The sequence below is a fragment of the Melanotaenia boesemani genome, chromosome 2, assembly GCF_017639745.1.
Source record: "Melanotaenia boesemani isolate fMelBoe1 chromosome 2, fMelBoe1.pri, whole genome shotgun sequence".
NCBI lineage: Eukaryota > Metazoa > Chordata > Actinopteri > Atheriniformes > Melanotaeniidae > Melanotaenia > Melanotaenia boesemani.
In genome coordinates, this window is record NC_055683.1 from 23737246 (window position 1) to 23757427 (window position 20182).

Consider the following 20182-nt stretch of genomic DNA (forward strand, 5'->3'; position numbering starts at 1 on the left):
ATGTCTGTAACTAACGATAATTTTAATACAGCTTTTTTTCATCAGTCAGGTTTGAAAAATATAATTCTGCAGCTGCAAGATAGTTCTTTTTTATCTATTAAATAATTTTAACGCAGCCGCTTGAATGTACCTGAACGCAGCATAAAGTTAACCTGTTGCTATGTAACTGCGTGTAAACAAGAACGACGTTACTTTTCGTTTTATGTGGATAGCCGAGGGTACAAGGGTAAAAGGACTCTTTGACGTTGGCAAAAATAATAATTAGACATTCCTATTGCCATTGGTAAGTAATAACGTTAGCTACTTGAGACTTTCGCATTATTCAGTTAAGGATAATGTTAACTAATGCTTACCTTTAGATGTATTGATTTTCCATTTTAACTGAATGAATCAATATGTCCTATCTTGCTGATTTGAACAGAGTGAATTGTAGACCAGTGCACCTTAAACACCATCAGCAACATGGATATGCCACCTACTTGCATTAATGAAGAGCTCCTGCAGAATGCTGTAAGCATAGAGAATCAGGTCAAGGAAGAATACGCTCTGAGTTTTCCAAAGACAGAAAAAATCCACTACAGTGAAGTCCTGGATTTACATCTTGATTTCAAATGTGAGAGAACCTTTAAAATGTGCTATTAATAAGATCATGCATGAATATAAATTTTAGATAAGTGAGAGGTAATGTGTTTACAGACATCCTGAAGATTGACCTCTTAAATGATTTCACATCTCTGGTCAAGCTTGATCTGAAGAACAACCTAATAAAAGAGATTCAAGGCCTGGACTCTCTGATAAATTTGAAGTGCCTAAGTAAGATGAACTTTTGCATTCTAATCAGGGTTTCTTGTCAACATTCTGTCTGTGCTGTAGATCATATCATGTAAGATGTGGTAATAACTGTCATTTTAACATGTTTTTTAGATTTGTCATTCAACAGAATCAAGAAAATTGAGGGTCTGGACTCCCTGCGGAAACTTGAATTGTTGAATTTGTCGAACAACAGAATCTCTCTTATTGAGAACATGGATACACTTGAGAACCTCAGTCTTTTCTTCATTGCAAACAACTTCATCAGTCAGTTGGACAATGTTAGGATTTTTTCTTATATAAAAATTATATAAACTGTGTATCTGTATTGCAAGCATTATTTAACCAATGTGTACTGTAGTTTAAGAATATAGTAATGCAGAATGTTAGTATAAAATAATGCAAATCTGATACAATTCAAAGGTGCATTATCTGAAGAGGTTTAAGAAGTTGCTCAGAATCTACATGATTGGAAATCCTGTCACCAAGGAGGAAAATTACACATTGTTCATTGCTGCCTATTTTCCAAACTTGATATGGTTGGACGACATATTAATTGACCAGGAGATAGTAAGTATAGTCCACACAAATCCAAGCTGCAAATTAGTGTAGTCTTGTAACTTTTATACTCATCTTTCTGTGGAAGTAGCATATTGTAATCATTTAATTAAAAGCCATTCATGTTTGTTGAACCATTTTGATACTAAAAAAGGTAACTAAACCATGTATGTTTACAAATCGTTAGAGAGAAGAAGCATTCATCAAAAATCAATATACTCTTGAGAAAAGTAAGCTTGAAGAACAGCAGAAGCAAGAAGCTGACGAGGCTCATCGAAGCCAAGAAGCTGAGCTAAAGTTACACAAGGTGTGATAAAGTTTATGTTTGTTGCTGAAGTGTACATACCACATGATGTCACACTAAAGTTTTTTTTCTCTTTTACAGGATGCCTATGTGGAGTTTCTTAACGGCTCATGTCTGTTTAACAGCATGTTTAAAGATGATCCAGAGGCAGAGATATTACGCTGCACTCCAGGAGTGGCTCCTCTGCTTCAAACATATCCTTTGTTATCATAGTTTTCTAATTCACATTGATGTATTTTTCTAAACAAACTGCACAACTTGAGCAAATCATTCCTTAAATTCTTTGACTCTGCACTTACATTTGAGGACCAATTGATGGAGCTGTGCACACAATTGTTCAACATAGGTTTGGCTGAGCACACACGCAGAGAAACAGAACTGAACTCTTTCTTCAGTAATCAGAATGAGGCTGAGACACATTACAAAAATAAAGCATTACAGGTGCTGGAAAATTTTGATTCGCAGCATAATGAGGCAAGTGGAGAGGATAAATATTAGGGCTGGGCGATATGAACCAAATCTTATATCTCAATATTTTTTACGATATACAATATATATCTCAATATATATGTATTGTTTTGTCAAGTAACCAAAGAGACTGTTCTAATTTACAACCTTCGGTGCTAAATACACTTTTATTAAGGATGAGCAGCATATGTGCATTAAAACAGCTGACTGAAATTAAAGTAACTTTATATTAAATTAAATTTTCCTGAAACAAAATAAATGAAAAATACTTTTCAATAACCATAACAAAAATACAGCTGTGCAAAATGCAAAAGAAAAGATGCGTTTAACTCAAAACAAGCCATCTCGATACAAACGATATTCCCTCCTTCTATAAAGTCTCGATAGATTTGAAAATCTCGATATATTGCCCAGCTCTAATAGATATTTTTCAAAAAGGGCCTGTTTGCTTTGTTTTGTTAACATAAATACTGTAACTAAAATAATTTAATAGATGACAACTAATCTCCTGTGTTTTCACCTTTCTAGAGAACAGAAGAGTTGGAGCTGTTAGCAGACCCAGACACACTTAAGCTCAAGATCAACCACTGCAATGACGAAATCACCCAGTTCTGTAATAGCCTCTTGACGCTGGAATTTGAGCTGGACAATAAACTTGAGGTAAACGTGCCTTATCCAACAAAAAGTACACTAAGAAAAATTTATGTATAATTGAGCAGCTTTTAGGATTTCTAGATTCTATAGCTGTAGATTGAATAGTTTATTTTACTTGCTTTAGTTTCATATTTACGCTCAATGATGCTTTCTGTTCATTTTAGGAGGAAATTAAAAAGCTTGATGCTACCGTCACAGACATGGTGGGCAACTTCAGTGAAACTGCACTGGGAATATATCCTTTTGTTTTTCTTGTTGTGTCAGCATAACAGCTTTGAATAATCTCCAGTAACACTGATTTGTTGCTAATTTCAACACATGCTATAGTTAATATATTTATTAGTGTATTCTGTTACAAAACTAGCTTAACTAATTAGACAATTGTGACAAAAGAAGATAAAAAAAAAATAATTGTTCCTTTATAACAGCCCTAGATTTGTAATTCTTTGCTTTGTCCCAGTCAAATCTGAATGGAATAACGTGTAAATATTCAAACCAGCAGGTTGCCCGTTTTGCTTTGTCAGTACCATTATGTCCTCTGTGGATGACTTCTTTGACCCAATCATACATTTGCTCAGTGTCGAGATCTGGAGGATGATTATTTTCAGAAGGTGCGAGAAATTGCTGTTGCAACTCTGGAAAAAGTAGCCAAGGAAAACCAAGAAGAGGAGATGCCAGAGGATGTGATGATGGTCAGTGCTGCCCCTTTGAGACCAAATTATCTATACACTGTGGGCTTTCAATATTTTTACTAATGCTTTTGTGCAACCTGCTCTGCTTCGTCCAAACCAAGGCAAGGCAGATTTCTTTTTACAGTGTCTTTTAACAAGTCAATCAAAGTGACATTTCTTTTATAAGAAACTCAGGATGATATTAAAGCACATATTTAAAGAAATAAATATTTGTAAGAACCTTTATTAATTTTCTACTTTTCTACCTCAGATATAATTGAGCATGAAGCCAACAGGCTATTACATCAGATTTAATCATTTTGTTTTTATTTGTAGCTGTTTACAGACAAAAACACAGTGATGGATGCGTTGGCCACAGGTCATGATAACCACCTGAAGATTATCAATGACCGAGAGAATCAGTTGGTTACACGTGTTAATGCCTGGAGAGTGGCTCTCATTAGAGGGGTAAGAAAATCAGAATCACTGGCACAAAATACCTAAGTTTATATTGAAGTACACATGACAAATGTGTATTCACCCACTCAGTCTGGTTATTTGAATTTCTTCTCTTTATGGATTACCACAGATTCGTGAAGAGGCACTTCAGTGGAACCACATGCATGTCTCAGATATTTACAGATACGCAGACCATTTGAGGAAGCAGCTGGAGAAGCATTATCAGTGAAACAAATATCTGTTCAAGTAAAATAATAGATATTTTACTATTTATATTTGTGTCACATGAAATTAAATAAATATCATTACAGTTTTCCATCAGTTTCTTTCTCTGTGTATTGAATAAAAAAATAAAAAAAATAGTCGAAATAGATAGATAGATAGATAGATAGATAGATAGATAGATAGATAGATAGATAGATAGATAGATAGATAGATATCCAAGAGCCTATAGCATAAGATAGCATTGTATTGACTTATTTATTTATTTATTTATTTAGTTGGTTATTTATTTATTTGTTTATTTATTTGTTCATTTATTTATTCCAGTTCCCCGGCTCCCTCTCGTTCAGAAAAAAAAACAAAACAATAAACTACAACTTCCAAAATGCACTTCGGTACACTATCCAATCAGCGTACAGGACCCAGTTTTAAGCCAATAAAATTCAAGGAAGCTGGAATCTCAAATACTGTCTCGCTGTGTGTTGCTCGTCAGACGACAGTGTACAGGTTTATCAATTAGAGCAAACTTTTGGGGCCTTGGGCTTTCTTCATTTTCCAAGTTGGTCCATCCTCCTCTGTCAGTACCTTTTCTTTTAATCGCAGTGGTCTGCCCGGTCTCAAAGTTAATGACGGTTGCTGACGGTGACTCTCTAGCGCTCATCATGCCTGTCCGAGCAGAGTGTTGCTGTACAACCGGCTCGGCCTGCCCATCCTCGGCCTGTCTTGTCCCCCCTGCACCGATAAACACCCACCAGCCGGGTGTAGCCACTTCCCTGTTGTATAGCGGGTCACAGTTTCGCGGTTACCAGAGGAGCAAAGGCAATTCCTACGACGTCGAGGTTGTTTTGCAGGTACGTTGTTATGGTAGGCAAAACTCCTATTATGTTGTTTACTGTTGTTAATATTCTAATTGTGTGAAAAGTCGGTCTATATGTAGCCTATGTTGCTACAAGAGCTACACTTAAGCTAATGACCAAATACTAGCCACCTCAGTTTTCCCCCATAAGACAGTGCTAAATTGACATGACATTGTTTATTGTATTTAGATTAAATATCAGAACCGTTTTCGTCACCTGTAGTTTGCAGCACAAAATGATCTAATTAGGGGATTTTGAACATCAAACAACCTAAACTTTTAGAGCTTTTAGAGACTTTATCTAAACCTCTCGTGGTACCGTTTTAGTTTTTGTTAGTCAACGTAAAGGATGGAAGTATCTGCATTTAAATTTAAGCTTGGGATACAAAGCGAAGTGTTCCATAACCTGTTTGTCTTGGACAGCATGTGACTGTGGAGGACTCATATTTGTGTGGATACCTGAAGATCAAAGGCCTGACTGAGGTAAATCTTGCAAATAAGCTGACTTTTATACTTAAACTTTTAGGACTAACCGGTTTCCACTTGTTTTATGCAAGCTGAATCTAGAAAATGTTCTGTAAGTTTGAGGTCCTTGTGTATGGCCTCCACACCAGGCGAAAGTGTGTCAACTGTATACCCATTACATTATGTAACATGTGGAAGGAAAAAGGTCAGCAGGTCTTGAAGTAAATTTTGACTATGACAGAGTGGAGTGAAAGCCGAGCAGTCAGGTTGTGTATATCTGTAACTAGTGAGTCATTTAATCTAAAAAGGTGATGAATAATATCAGGTAGTCTCTCATACGGTGTCTTTTATTCAAATGTATGCACATAAGTGCTTGATGGAGAAAGCTCAAAGATGGAAGGTTAATCTAAATGCAAACTATATTTTAAAGGACGAACAGTGCAGTACTGTAAAAAAAAAAAATTCCTGATAACCACAGATTATGATATTTTTTTCTTAAAAGAGTTGCATCGACTTACTCAGCTCACTGCACAATCTGTGTCATAGGAAATCTGGGAGTTCAAGTACTCTTCATTGCACAGATATGGATTTATGCAGTACTGATACTCTTATGGAAACCACTTTATCTTTCCTTTATCATTTTTTTACTCTCTGTGTGTTAGGAGTATCCAACTCTTACAACATTCTTTGCTGGTGAAATCATCAGCCGCAAAAGGCCTTTTTTAACTAGGAAGTGGGATGCAGATGAGGATGTGGACAGAAAACACTGGGTATGTCCTGCCATTTAAATAAAAACAATTGTTTATTTAATGTTTTTTTTATAATCACTTTAAGTGCAGTCATTTCTTTTTTAAATTTATTATAATATGGAAAACTGCAATAACTCATCACTTAAAGAAAATTATATTTGTCATGCTGGTTTTATTATTATTATTATTATTAATAATAATAATATTTTTTCTGTTGTTTTACTAGGGAAAGTTCCAGGCTTTTTATAAATACGCCAAAAACTTTAACTCTGATGATTTTGATTACAATGCGCTGGAAAACAGTGATTATATCTTCATGAGGTGGAAGGTTGGTATATTATTAAACTATAGCAGTTCTATTTTTTCCTTAATGTAATGATCATGCTCTAACTTAAGCTCTTGTTATGCTTTCAGGAGCAGTTTCTAGTTCCAGACCACACCATTAAAGACATAAGTGGTGCGTCCTTCGCAGGCTTCTACTACATTTGTTTTCAGAAGTCTACAGCCACTATTGAGGGATACTATTATCACAGGAGCTCAGAGTGGTAATTACCAATGTCCATGCCAAATGTCACAGAGATTTATTTATTTATTTATTTAATTTTTTTGGTGCATTTGTAAACATATTTTATACGCATGCTATATTCTCCATTACCTAACTCTGCAGGTACCAGTCTCTAAGCCTGAACCATATTCGGGAGCACAGTATGCCCATCTATGAATTTCGGTGACATAAAGGAACGCTGTCTAAAGTTGGGGACAGTTCATGCTGCTCTGTGCGTACTTGAGGCAGGAACAGTGGAGAGCCCTTTAATGCCAGAACATTGGAGGCGACCTCTTTTCCTCACTGGGGGAGATTAAGTGGTCAAATTGTCTTGTAATGAACTGACAGAAAGAAAGCGCAGATAAAGAGGGAGGAAGACGGAGATCAGTGAGATATGTACAGTTTTGCTGCAGAGCTTAAGTTTGAAATTTTAATTTGTCCTTTTTCGGCCTGTTTTTATTTCAATTTTTTGCTATCTGACGACCTTGCACTCTCAGAATCTGTATCCATGTAATTGGACATCAACATAGATTCATGCCTTTCAGTAAAGAGTTGCAAGGAAATGAGTGACAATTATGAAAGAAATTTTGTTCAGTAAAAGATGAATATATTTGTCTTATGTTAAATATAAATTATCTTTGCAAGATTGGTTTGATTCCTTGTAGTGATTACTTGTAGGTTTATTGCCAAAAGAATGCAGTGGAAGAAAGGGAGAGAAAGAGTTTACTTTTCGTACAAGATCTATGAGACATGTATGGTTAGCTGATCACGGATGGTGTGTATTTTTCTTATTTTAAAACAATGTGCAATTAGTTACTAAAACCCTCCAACGGGATTTGACTTTGAGAGCAGGTAACTGACACTGCAGCTGCAGCTAAAGCAGAAATCCTCAATGTTGGAAATGGCCTCATCAATATTTTTATTACAAGCCAAAGATAATTACCAGAAAGAATTTGTCATACCTGCAAAATGTTTATTAAATCGCAAATTCTGCTTTTAAGTTAGAAACAAAAGGTCTTAATTTGTTTCAGAGGTTGTTTTTTTAATTATTATAGACCAGTAGTTGAGGGTTCTGGGTGTTGAAAGTTTGTATGGAACACAAAAACAGTGTTTTGAATGTAATAACCTTCATACAGTATCTTTTTGAGAATATATATATAAATATATATATATATATATATATATATTATGCTTTTTCATTCATAAGAAAAACCTGTTGCCTTGCAATTTTAAATGACATTTATTTAAGACAAACAATTGTGCTGATATTTTTAATTAATATTTGTTTTTTTCATCATCTTGTTTGGATTCTTAAAGGTTTTTCTGAACAGGGTTGATGTAAAAGTTATTTGTTAGAAAGTGCATTTGGTTTCCCCTTGTTTTCCATTGATTATAGACTTCCAGCACCTGTGGGGCTAAAGGGGTTGGCATGGTGGGGGGTATGTGGGGGCACAGGCCACTCCAGTATAAGCAGTCAAATTCTAACTATGATCTATTGTTAACTGACTCTTAGCAGGGTAAATCTTAAATGTCCAAATGCAAGTAAAGATAGCATGTAATGTACTCGCTGAATATACACCCCTTCCGCGTGACATGAACATATTTGCGCAGGCACAAACTTGTATGCATCTGTTGTCAGTTGTATACAACATAGCAGAGACAAGAAATGGTTCTCAGTAAAAGAAAAGTATGTTAAAAAAAAAAGTTTGGTTTGAGTAAATCATGTTTGAATAGCTCTTCAGTGACCTCTGCAGCTATAAAACATGGCATGGTAAGGAGTGCTGGACTAGGTAACATCAAGAAGCTTAAGTTAAAAATAAATGCTTATGGTAATCATGATCTATAAGAACATGTTGACAAGATGCATCTGTAAACATGCATTTGATCAAGAATTTGATCTGTTATTTCTACATCAGTATCACTAAATTCTTGATCATAATGCAGCTTTTCTACAGGTTTATCTTGCCATTTGTCTACATGGGCAATAATTTTTGTCCAGACTGGTAACATTTTATGAGAATGTTGTAATTCCATTAATTGATGTAATGACTGTGCTGAAGTAATTTGGCCAAGAAACAATAAACTGGTAAAACACCTGATTGGGCTCAGAAATGCTTTTCTATCATCAGTAAAGTATCTTAAGTCTTTCTGAAATAGTGATACAGAGCAGGATAATCCTAAATTAAAACATAGTTAATGAAGAATTACTTTTGGGTGTTTGCTTTTACAAAGTTAATTTACATGAAATGACCAATTTAGTTGTAATAAACAGTTAATTATTCTCTACAATCCAGATTTGAATATGCCGTCTGTTTCCCGATCTGTGCCCCTGCCTGTCCCCTCATCAGGAAGTTTCTAGACCCGCCCCTGGCAGTGTGAAATCTGGATTTGATGGATAGATGTGGGAAATGTTAGCACGAGTTTCTGTTGTTTTTTCCTGTTTTTAACTCAAGCAAATGAATAACTATGTTAAAGGTTTTGAAATTATCTACTTCCCCCTTTTTTTCTTTGTTTTTTAAAGGTCCCATATTATACACTTTATTCCCAATCTGAGACCATTCATTAATATCTAAATGAAATATTTCCGCCATGGTATGGACAAATCGACCCTCAGTTTGAGTGCAGCGGCTTCTCCTCACCTCCCTCTTTTTAGCAGCTTCAGAAATGTGCCGTTTATGGTGGGCGGAACCCTGGTGGAGCAGCTCAGCTGTTGGCTCCGCCCATCGCATCGCCCGTCATGAGGTGATTGACAGGTTAGGCCTTAGCGGTAACTAGACGCTGATTACAGCGTAGTGAAGGATAAACAAACGCCGGAACACCGGAACCCATTCCTGAAGCCCCCATTACCGACCCAAACCGTGACGCACGGAGAACACAGCTAGCTACGCTCATCAATCTGATGCACAATGGCACCGGATACAAACAGTAGAAACAGTGACTTGGCTACATTTACAACAGTGCTAATATATTTTCAAGCTATCAGACTAATAAGGCCGAAACGATAAAATAACTGCCAGCTCTTACCTGCCAGCTGTGTCACGGACAGTTGGTATTGAACCTGGCTTCAGCTTCAAACGGTTGGCGAAGCCTGCTTTCCATGCCCCCATGTTGTGGAAACAGTCCTCTTTGAAATGCTGGCCACAGACATGCAAAACCTTTGGAAGTTTTCCGGGTACATTTCCTCCAAAAATAAAATTAATCCACTCAGTCCTCGTGGGTTCAGTGGATGGAAGTAAAAAAACGTTTTCGTGTTCATTTATGCAGCCACAAACAGAACAGTGCTTCTGTCGCTTAGCCATGTCCGCTAACGAGGGTTGCCGAAAAGGATAAACACTGGGCGCTAGGTGATTTTTAGAGGGCGGGCTTTGAGAGCCGGTAAGCGGGTCCGTCGCTCTGTGGGGAGTGGTTATTGTCCCTTATGACGTCATAACGTACACGCTTTCAAACTCGCTCAATTCAGAGCTTACTTCCCTAGAGGTGGAGCAGGGGGGAGAGAGAGCGCCTGAAAGAGTTTCACACTTACGGGTCTCCTACACATGCGGGGGGACCAGTATGACTGTTCCAAAACCATTAAAAAGTGAATTTTGCATAATATGGGACCTTTAAAGAAAGAAAATCCTTTTAACAAAAGAGGAAAGTGCAATGTAAGAGGCAGATGTTTATTTAGGAGTGTATCATTTAAAGTTTTGAGCAAGTAATTCTAATTTGAAGATGTATTATAATTCTGCTATGAGAATAATGTGTGAGGGAGAATAAAGACAACTATTTATATGTGTGTGTGTGTGTGTTCTTTTCCATTTTCTCTGTTATATTCTTTAAAGTTGATTCAAACTCTTCTTTCAGTATCAAAATATTTAAAAAAAAATTATGTAAATGAAATAATCCTGTGCTTTTTTTTTTCCAAAAATGTCCAGTTGTTGAGCTCTGACAAAAATAAAGCCTTTCATGTAATAAAGTAACAATATGGCACCTTTCACTAATATTTGGTTAAGTTTTTTTAGGCCATTAATTACATACAACCTGTTCTACTAAACAGTTCTTTGGTTTTCTCTGTTTATATGTTATGTCTTAAGAACGTAATGGTTTTTTTAGAGAAGTTTTGATCAATATTAGTTTTTACTTATTGGTTTATCTGCTCTTCATCAATGGAGCACTGTTGCTTCAAAACACCACTGCAGATTATGTCTTTAGTGCTTTTTTCTGTCCATAATGTGCACCACACTTCACCCTTCTCCTATAACTTATCTTAAGCTTTTTTTTAACATGCATACCCATCAGTCTTCCATCCATTCCAGACTTCCATCAGTCTGGTGACGACTAAACATCACCATTTATATGGTGTCATGACTTTAAAACCCATTTACACCCCCAATAGTTTAAACAAAGATTTGAAGATATGAATCAAATGGGGGCCTGGCGATAGACGACCTGGCCAGGGTGTGTCCTGCCTCTCACCTGCTAATTGCTGCGATTGGAATGAGTGGTGTAAACAATGAATGGATGAATGAAAAGGGTGCCATCTTTTTTCTCACACTTCTTGATAGCGTTGTGTTAGTTGGCTGCTACCCTGAAACTTTGGAGACTTATTAAAATAGTACGCCTTTAGATTTCGTTGATTTGTATTTATTTCCAAAAATATTTGACTTTTTTCTTCTTCTAATTGTTAGTTTTTATAAAAAAAAAAAACAACTACAACACTGCAATTTCCCCCTGGGATTAATAAAGTATTTACATTGAATTTTCATTTCATTCACTAGATGTCAGTAGTAGTCCACAAAAACCAAACTCCTTTTCACTTCTAATCATATGTTTGGTCTAGGTTTTGCAGCAACATTGCTTTTTAGCTGTAGATAATAAACACAAGAGTCCAGCTTTGTGTTATTTCAACATGCTTGCCTCAGGTATACAGGCCAATCCCCAAATGCATTTACAATTTTTTTAATTCATTCCAACCACTATTGTTCTTTTATCAGGTTTAACTTAGTTTAATAGGGTATAACTATTAATTTATCAGGGAAGTCATCTATGTATGTATATGTAGTTCTAATCTATGAAGCAAATTAACTTCTAAAAACTCAGATCTTAAAAACATTAAATATGCTTTTAATATTCAGAAATGCTTTAAACTAAAATTTTTATTGATTTAATACTGATATTTTGTTACTTGAGCTCAGTTGTATGGGTACCAACAGATTAATTATAGCCCCACAGTGACAAAGAAAAGTTTAAATTATGACGTGCATGTTCAGGATGTGTACTGCTGAATTACTTAAATAAAAAGAAGGAGGTTGTGTGCAACAGCTTCCTTGTCTGGCGTTCACAGACCTGGCTGCTTGTTGCTCACATTCTGTCTGACTAGTGTATTTTAGTCTTTCCTGTTAATCAGTCTTCGGGGGCGGAGACAGATAAATAAAAGTAAATAATTAAAAAAAATGTAAAAGAACAATGTATACTGAGGAATATTAGTTTCTAAAAACACTGCAATTATTTATTCATTGGCATCTAAAGTATTTTGCTTCTATATTGTGCACATTTAATAAATGTCATTATAGCACCGATCAGAACCAAATAAAAATAAAACCTTTTCAAAGACACTGAATCAAGCTTATCAATCTTGGCTGCCATAACACATAAGAGATGGACTCTGTGTAAAATGATCACAAAAAACATGAGTCATGTAAAGATAAAATGCATAGAAACTAAACATAGGAAGGTCATTTTTTAAATAAATCTTTAACACCAGAGATCTTGAAACAGTCATTTTTGACATCTTTTCACCAAAGTGAAAAAAGAAGAAAAACTGCCTGAGGAAAATGATCATACACTGATAATAAGATGAGTAATTCAGCTTTGTATTTGCCCTGCTGTAATGTTACATATCAAACTAATACCACTTTTGGTTTAAGTGGGAAATACACATTTATTTAGTGTTTTTCATTACTGCTGCCTCAAAATATGCCTTTTTCTATGACTTAAAAAAAATGATTATGAAAGACTTAAGTGATTAAAAATAATTTGTACCACTTTACATGATAGAATGGGGAGAAGAGAATTGATCCTTTTATTTTCCATAACTGAATTTTGTCTGATTTATTGTATTTTACTCACATTTACTAGCTTTCACAATGATACAGAATTTAAAGAAAAAAACAACCAATGTTTTCTCTGTAACTAGAGAAAAATGTCTAACAAAGAATGGTTAAGCATTAACAGAGATTACGCTCTTCAGTACACTGTCATCAGCTTTCAATACAAAACAGCCTTCTGCAGCCATTCTGGGTTCTTTGGAAACAAACTCAACAAACAAAAATTCTTTCTTGTGCCGTGACATCTACAACTCGTCAGCCATAATGGCCACACCTGTTTGCATTATTAGATGTTATCTTGTTACAATGCCACACAGGATAGTTCTGATGAAATCTAGGCATTTCCACGAAGCAGGCATACACAGATTTCCACCTGTAAGTGCCTACGTGAGTAAAACCACACCTGTCCCCAGTGGAGAAAATATAAATTCACATCCAGGACTTCCTCCAGCTACAGTCACAAAGGCAGTACAAAACTGAAAGGTTTGTTTTGCAGCTTACTTTTGGACTGTTTAGCTCTTCATTTCTGGGAGCCATGGAGTTAGAGCGTTATCCCGTCAGTGTCCGTTTGATCGGATTGCTGCACAAGGAAAAGAGCAAGGTGACAACAGATGAAGATTTTACTTCTTTTTTTTTTTTTTACCAAGAGAATCAGATGTTTTAAAAAGGTCTTTTCTCTTCTAGACGTACATAACCTCCGTGCTTTGGTCAGACCAGAATGAAATTGTAGTTTACAGAAGTTTGAAGGATTTCAAGATAATGCATGTGAGTATAAAGACTGTTGTGCACTCATGCCAAATTACTTTTATGTGCAATAAGAACTGAGTTTCTCGTGTTGTTTATAACAGAAACAGATAAAAAAAGAATTCCCATCTGGGAGTAAAGTAAAAAAATCTAACAGAATCCTCCCTAAATTTAAAGGTAAGTATGTGTTAAGATACTTAGTGTAAATCCCACTATGCAGTTGCCCACTCTTTTGATTTAATAAGGATTCTCTGTGGGTTTTCAGCCAGTAAGATGTACCTCAAGAGTCAGAAGAAAGGACCTACCAATTCACTGGCTTGCCTCAAGTATTTGCAGAGATATTGCAATGAACTACTAAGCTGTGATCCACAAGTCTCTCAGTCTGCACATCTCATTCAGTTCTTCAATCCTAAAAATCAGGACTTTGAGCCAGACTTTAACAAGAACAGGTAAGTTAAATATTTCTTTCTGACAATTTAAGAACAAATAAAGAAAACTGCAGCAGTAGGAGCTAAGCCCTCTAAGTTTTATGTAACAGGACATAAGAATTTCCTCAAGGTCCTAAAATGATGTAAATGAAGATGAGCCAAAAAGCAGAAGCAACATGTAAAAAACAAACTACACCCCCTATATATATATATATATATATATATATATATATATGAATATATATATGTGAGTGTGTGTGTGTTATCAGTCTATAACATGACGGATGGTAATGTCAAGGAATTTTCTTCCATATTGGACATGTTTAGTTTGTGGCAGCATGTAAAAGAACCAACCCACATTCGAGGTCACATTCTGGACCTGGTTATTTCAAAGGGTGTTGATATTTCTTCTGTTGTGGTCACTGACTTGGCCTTGTCTGACCATTTTTGTATTTTGTTTGATTTACTGATCACTCAGAATGTCCAACCAACCTGCTTCTCCGTTAGAAAGAGGTACATTAATGAAAGAACAAGTGCTAAGTTTGTGGAGGCCATAGCTATGTTACCAACAACCAGTGCAGAGTCCGTTGATGGACTCCTGGATCATTTCAATCTGAAAGTCTTGAATGTAATGGATGCTGTTGCACCGATAAGAATCAAGAGCACTTCGATCAAACAGAAAACACCATGGAGAAACACCACCAGCCTAAAAAGAGAATGCAGAAAAACTGAGCGAAAATGGCGGAAAAATAAACTTCAAATTCACTATGAGCTGTACAAACAAAGCCTGCGTGACTATAACAATGAGCTGTGCAAGGCCAGAGAGCTGCATTTATCTGAAATGATTAGCAGGAATGTCAACAATTCTCGTACCCTGTTTGCTATGATTGAAAAACTTACATATCGTCCTATACAGATAAGCCCTGAGCTCCTTTCCACTGGGAAATGCAACCAATTTGCAAACTTTTTTAGCCAAAAAATTAAAACAATTAGGCAAAATATTAATTCCACACAGTCACACAAGAAAAGTAGTCTGTGTCTAAAACCCGGAAATAATTCTGATGTTATGTCGCAATTTAAACGGTTGATTTAAAAATCCTACAAGAAACAGTTTGGCATTTGTAATCAACAACATGCACTCTGGACATGATACCATCCGACTTTTTAAAAACAGTTTTTACCTCAGTAGAAAGTGATCTCCTACTGATAGTTAACAGCTCACTGGCATCAGGCATTTTTCCCAAGTCACTAAAGATCGCTGCTATTAAGCCACTCCTAAAGAAAAGGACTCTAGATGCCTCTATAATGAACAACTATAGACCTGTCTCTAACCTCTCTTTTATTTCCAAGATTATTGAGAAAGTTGTATTTCACCAGCTTAATGACTTTTTAAATGAAAGTGGAAATCTTGATAAATTTCAGTCCGGCTTCCGACCTCATCACAGCACTGAAACAGCTCTGGTCAAAGTGTTAAATGACATTAGGTTGAATACCGATTCTGGTCAAGTATCAGTCCTGGTTCTGTTGGATCTCAGTGCTGCGTTTGATACTGTAGATCACAGAATCCTGTTGCACAGGCTGGAAAACTGGGTTGGACTTTCTGGAGCGGTCCTTAACTGGTTCAGGTCCTATTTAGAAGGCCGGAGTTATTTTGTTACGATCGGCAGCTATGAATCCGAGCGAGTGGCCATGACTTGTGGAGTCCCCCAGGGGTCAGTCCTTGGACCTCTTCTGTTCAACTTGTATATGCTCCCTTTGGGTCAAATATTACAGAACTATAGCATTAATTATCAAAGTTATGCAGATGATACACAACTTTATGTGTCTCTGTCACCAGATGACTGCAGTCCAATAGACTTATTGTGTCAGTGTCTGGAGCAAATAAACACCTGGATGAAGGAGAATTTCCTACAAATAAATAAAGACAAAACTGAGATTATTCTGTTTGGTAGCAAAGAGAAGAGGGTCAGCATTGGCAAACACCTGGAGACTCGGGCTCTTAAAATCACTGACCAAGTTTGTAACCTGGGAGTGTTGATAGACTCTGACCTGACTTTCAGCAGCCACATCAAAGCTGTCACTAAGAAGCTTTTTACCAGCTCAGAAACATCAACAGAATTAAAAGTTTAGTCTCCCAGAAAGACCAAGAGAAACTCATTCATGCATTCATCTCCAGTAGGCTGGATTACTGTAATGGTCTTTTAACAGGACTTCCTAAAAAGAGCATTAAACATCTGCAGCTCATCCAGAATGCTGCTGCTAGAGTTTTAACCAGGACTAAGAGATCTGAACACATCACACCAGTTTTGAAATCTTTACACTGGCTTCCAGTCAGTCACAGAATAGATTTTAAAAGCCTTCTGCTTGTTTACAAATCCCAGAACAGTTTAGGCCCAGAATACATCTGTGATATGTTCAGAGAATATAAACCTAGCAGAGCTCTTAGATCCAAACACTCTGGTCAACTAGTCCAGACTAAACATAGAGAAGCAGCATTTATCTGTTATGCTGCAAACAAATGGAACAAACTGCCAGTGGAGATTAAACTTTCACCAAATGTAGACATTTTCAAATCCAGGTTAAAAACATTTCTTTTCTCATGCGCCTATGCATGAAATCTGCACGGAAACTTTTTAACTTATCTTGCTTTTAATCATTTTAATGTAATTTATTATTTTATTGTCTTTCCCCACACTGAAATTTTATGTCTTGCATTTTATCGGTTTTATTTCATTAATTGCTTTTTTTTTAATCTTTTTTTTCCCCCTTTATTATTGCTTTCTGCACCCTGCTGAAATGTTTTATGTAAAGCACTTTGAATTGTCTTGTACATGAAATGTGCTATACAAATAAATTTGCCTTGCCTTGCCTATAACATTGTTGTGGAGGAACTTTGGTCCACTTTTTTTGATATTGTTGTTGTTCATTGAGATTTTCTAAACTCCTTTATTCATTGTTCTAAAGGTTACCTTGCAGTTGTTTTCAGGTTGACAACTGGCTTTGACTGGGTCATTACAACACGTTTTTCTATTTTCGGGTGTTCTATTGTAGATTCACTGCTTTGTGATCATTGTCCTGTTGCATGAGTCATTTTCTGCCAAACTTTAGCTGTAAGATTTGCACTGTGTCAGCAAAACAAGCCCAAATTATCATCCGTCCACCACCAATGCTTGATGGCGTTTTTTGTGCTAATATGCTGTGTTTGGCTTTCGCCAAACATTGTGCTGTACATTATGACCAAACATCTTCACTTTGGTCTCAACTGTCTAAACAGTATTGTTCCAATAGTTCAGATTTAACTTTGCAAACTTAAGCTATGCTGCCATGTTCTTTGTTAGTAAGAAGAGGTTTACTCAAGCAGCCGTTGCAAATACGAAGTCTTTTTCTAATTGGACTGTCATTAACTTTAAGATTCATCATGCTGAGGCGTGCAGAGTCTGAGATGCAGCTTTTTTGTTCTAATTTTTTAGTTTGTTTTAATATTGCACAGTCTGATCTGGAGATCATGCAAATTAAATGCATAAATACCTGCAACTTTAAGTTAATCAGTATTAAGATCTGATCAACGATCTTTACCAGAACAGTGGCATTTCCAGACAGGTAGGAAGGTAGACAGATAAAACCTCAGCAAGATCAGTTAAAGCTGCAGCCTTGTGGCTGCACAACAAATAAGACATTAACAGAAGGTAAAATGTAAAGCTACAAGTTTGGTTTTCAGCATGTTCTTTTGATCTGTTATCTCAGCATTATGATCATGCCCTCAGAGGATGAGATGAGGAGCAGCGGGGGACATGGTAATGGCGGTAATGTGACCCAGCCATTTGTCACAGAGACATACAGATGTATGGCTGCATATGAGACCAAAGACACCAAGAACAAACCTTTCAAAGTGGCCACTGATGAAAAAGTGGATGTTCTCATCAAAGACAAAGCAGGTGAGCAACTACATGTCCAATGTTTTGCATATGGATGTCCAGAATGTACTTGGGGATCAGGTTAACGCATGACTGTGTCAATTCAGGATGGTGGCTTGTAGAGAACGAAGACAAGCGGATGGCATGGTTCCCTGCACCCTACCTGGAGAAGGTAGATGATGATGAGGAGGATGAAGATGACATAGATGGGACTTCAGAAAGAGGTATCCACACAACTACAGTCTCACAGCAATACTGAGTTTAAAATTTTTCTTACACACCTCATTTATCTTTGTTAGTGAATTTTAGTAAATATAAACCATGGCATTATTATTAACATTTATTATACCACCCACAGGGATGTTTTACACTGCAGTCAAGAGCTACAACTCCACCAAAGATGATGAGATAACCGTAGTCATTGGTGCAGTGGTGGAGGTCATGCAGAAGTCTGACAATGGCTGGTGGCTCATCAGGTATTAAAACATTTGACCTGGGCTAAAATTCACACCAGAGCACTTTATACTGATCTAAGAAAACAACCTAAAAAATACAGCAAGACATTCCTTTGATGGACAACCTGGTTTAAAGTGCTTTAACATTGTAATTAAACCTGAGGAATACAGCTTTCCTCAAAATGATTAAATACAGTTAAGATAGCCATTAGAATGTACTAACAGGGTATATGTAAATACTTAAATGTTTGAAACTTCTTTCATTTCCTTATTCTCTGCAGATACAAAGGAAAAGTAGGCTACATCCCTGCCATGTACATGCAGCCCTACAGCTACTTTCCTGTTCGCTTGACATCCCAGCATCAAGATTTACTCAACACCCCCTCCTTACTATCCCCCACCAGAAACTTCCAACAGCAGTCCCACCTAAGCCGCTCCCAAGGAAACCTGCTGCAAATTCCACCTATCAGATCCTCCTCGCCCATTTCCACCCAAGTTGACAGCATCCAAAGGTCTCAGTCTCTGAACAGGTTGTCTGTGGAACCTCATGGACGACCTGCAGGAAACAACCCTGCCTCTGTGACAAACAATGCCACCACAACTACCCCGGCAATGCAAGCCCCTCCCACAATCATGGTGGAGATGAATGAAAATGAGAAACAACGTAGAAGGAGCCCAACAGCAGACATTGAGGAAAGCTCTGGGAGCGACAGCTTCAGTGATGACTTCAGCTCTTCCTCTGTAGGCTCATCCCTAAACCTGAGCTACAGTGCCGGTGATGAATGGCTGCGGCTCAGCCACACATTTCCATCCACAGTGGTCAATCGCCTCAGCCCAACAAGTAACATGGAGGGAAAATTACACTCCAGTGTCTCTGATCCCAACATCTTCAAAGGCCCCGTCTTACCCAAGGTGCCACCTAGACCGCAGGCAGAGGAGATCCTCACCCGTTGTAGCACTGTCACCCGCAAGAATGCAGCCAAAGGCCGCCTGGCGCCACCACAAATTGAGATTATCAGTCCGTGACGTTTCAGTAACAAGTGATCGTTGTTACAATGACTGGCTCTTAACCAATGGTTTTAGGTTATTTTTGTTTTATAATTAACTTGGAAAGTTGATCAGAATTTCTATATACTGACATGAAAATACGAGTATGTATTACTATTCATTTGATCAATATTTTGCTGTTGATTAATCTATAAACAAGAAAATGCTGTAAATAACTGGATTTATTTTCCATAATGGAATCACAGTATTGTGCCTTATATGCATTTGCAATGTGTATCACGTATGGAGAGATGAATCTGTTCCTGCAGAACAAAGTAAATATATGTGAATGCAGGCAACTTCCTGTGAAGCACATCTACAGTAAATGGAAGTAGCTTTTTTTTTTAAAAAAAAAAAAAAAAAGTAAATAACACTAATGTACACTCCAGAATCTGATTGTGCACATACTGTCTTATTGTATCGATGGAGCCAAGAATAAATAAAATCATGTAACCTAATGTTTGTAATTATTTGGAATTTTGTCAACATGCCTAAAGTTGAGCTGCAAGGCTGGACCTTTATGATCAATTTAAATTTGTAAAGAAAAGTCAAATTGTACTTCAACAGAAGATGTAGGTAGGTAGGTTAAAAATAACTTTTTTCCCCCTAAAACCTCAAAAAAAATCTTGATTTAAAAAGGAAATGGCAAGTTTTTGCCTCAGGATTAGGGAATCAAATGGCATTTTTTGCAATGGAAAACAAATAGGATTTCCATACTAGAAGAAAAGAAATACTTCCTTTGTGTAGC

At 36.7% G+C, this 20182-nt stretch overlaps 3 protein-coding genes across 5 annotated transcripts; all 3 read left to right on the plus strand.

Annotated features, from left to right (window-relative positions):
- Positions 1-203: 203 nt before the first annotated feature.
- drc3 (dynein regulatory complex subunit 3) lies at positions 204-4226 on the plus strand. 3 transcript variants are annotated; one of them, XM_041996161.1, is made up of 13 exons: positions 204-283; positions 422-613; positions 697-813; positions 925-1091; positions 1234-1380; positions 1556-1675; positions 1754-1866; positions 1972-2146; positions 2669-2800; positions 2959-3029; positions 3363-3486; positions 3802-3933; positions 4055-4226. In XM_041996161.1, the coding sequence occupies exons 2-13, from the start codon at positions 463-465 to the stop codon at positions 4151-4153; spliced, it is 1548 nt and encodes a 515-aa protein (XP_041852095.1). In that variant the 5' UTR covers positions 204-283; positions 422-462; the 3' UTR covers positions 4154-4226. The 3 variants fall into 3 exon arrangements, with proteins under 3 accessions (XP_041852095.1, XP_041852100.1, XP_041852107.1); XM_041996166.1 differs by having other exon boundaries at positions 1972-2113; XM_041996173.1 differs by having other exon boundaries at positions 1604-1675.
- Positions 4227-4585: 359 nt separating this feature from the next.
- Positions 4586-9281, plus strand: gid4 (GID complex subunit 4 homolog). Its single transcript, XM_041996350.1, has 6 exons — positions 4586-4997; positions 5426-5485; positions 6130-6237; positions 6443-6544; positions 6631-6761; positions 6884-9281. Exons 1-6 carry the CDS (start codon positions 4773-4775, stop codon positions 6945-6947), a joined length of 690 nt encoding a protein of 229 aa, XP_041852284.1. The 5' UTR covers positions 4586-4772; the 3' UTR covers positions 6948-9281.
- Positions 9282-12636: 3355 nt separating this feature from the next.
- On the plus strand, positions 12637-19777 carry noxo1a (NADPH oxidase organizer 1a). Its single transcript, XM_041996160.1, has 8 exons — positions 12637-13447; positions 13531-13611; positions 13695-13767; positions 13856-14039; positions 17763-17953; positions 18040-18156; positions 18291-18408; positions 18669-19777. Exons 1-8 carry the CDS (start codon positions 13382-13384, stop codon positions 19411-19413), a joined length of 1575 nt encoding a protein of 524 aa, XP_041852094.1. The 5' UTR covers positions 12637-13381; the 3' UTR covers positions 19414-19777.
- Positions 19778-20182: the final 405 nt, after the last annotated feature.

Coding starts and splice junctions, on each gene's coding strand:
- gid4 (XM_041996350.1), top strand. CDS start 4,773: ATGACGGTTGCTGACGGTGACTCTCTAGCGCTCATCATGCCTGTCCGA. Junction 6,545..6,630: donor ATATCTTCATGAGGTGGAAG/GTTGGTATATTA, acceptor TTATGCTTTCAG/GAGCAGTTTCTAGTTCCAGA. Junction 6,762..6,883: donor TATCACAGGAGCTCAGAGTG/GTAATTACCAAT, acceptor CTAACTCTGCAG/GTACCAGTCTCTAAGCCTGA.
- noxo1a (XM_041996160.1), top strand. CDS start 13,382: ATGGAGTTAGAGCGTTATCCCGTCAGTGTCCGTTTGATCGGATTGCTG. Junction 17,954..18,039: donor TCTCATCAAAGACAAAGCAG/GTGAGCAACTAC, acceptor GTGTCAATTCAG/GATGGTGGCTTGTAGAGAAC. Junction 18,409..18,668: donor AATGGCTGGTGGCTCATCAG/GTATTAAAACAT, acceptor TATTCTCTGCAG/ATACAAAGGAAAAGTAGGCT.
- drc3 (XM_041996161.1), top strand. CDS start 463: ATGGATATGCCACCTACTTGCATTAATGAAGAGCTCCTGCAGAATGCT. Junction 814..924: donor GATAAATTTGAAGTGCCTAA/GTAAGATGAACT, acceptor CATGTTTTTTAG/ATTTGTCATTCAACAGAATC. Junction 1,092..1,233: donor TCATCAGTCAGTTGGACAAT/GTTAGGATTTTT, acceptor TACAATTCAAAG/GTGCATTATCTGAAGAGGTT.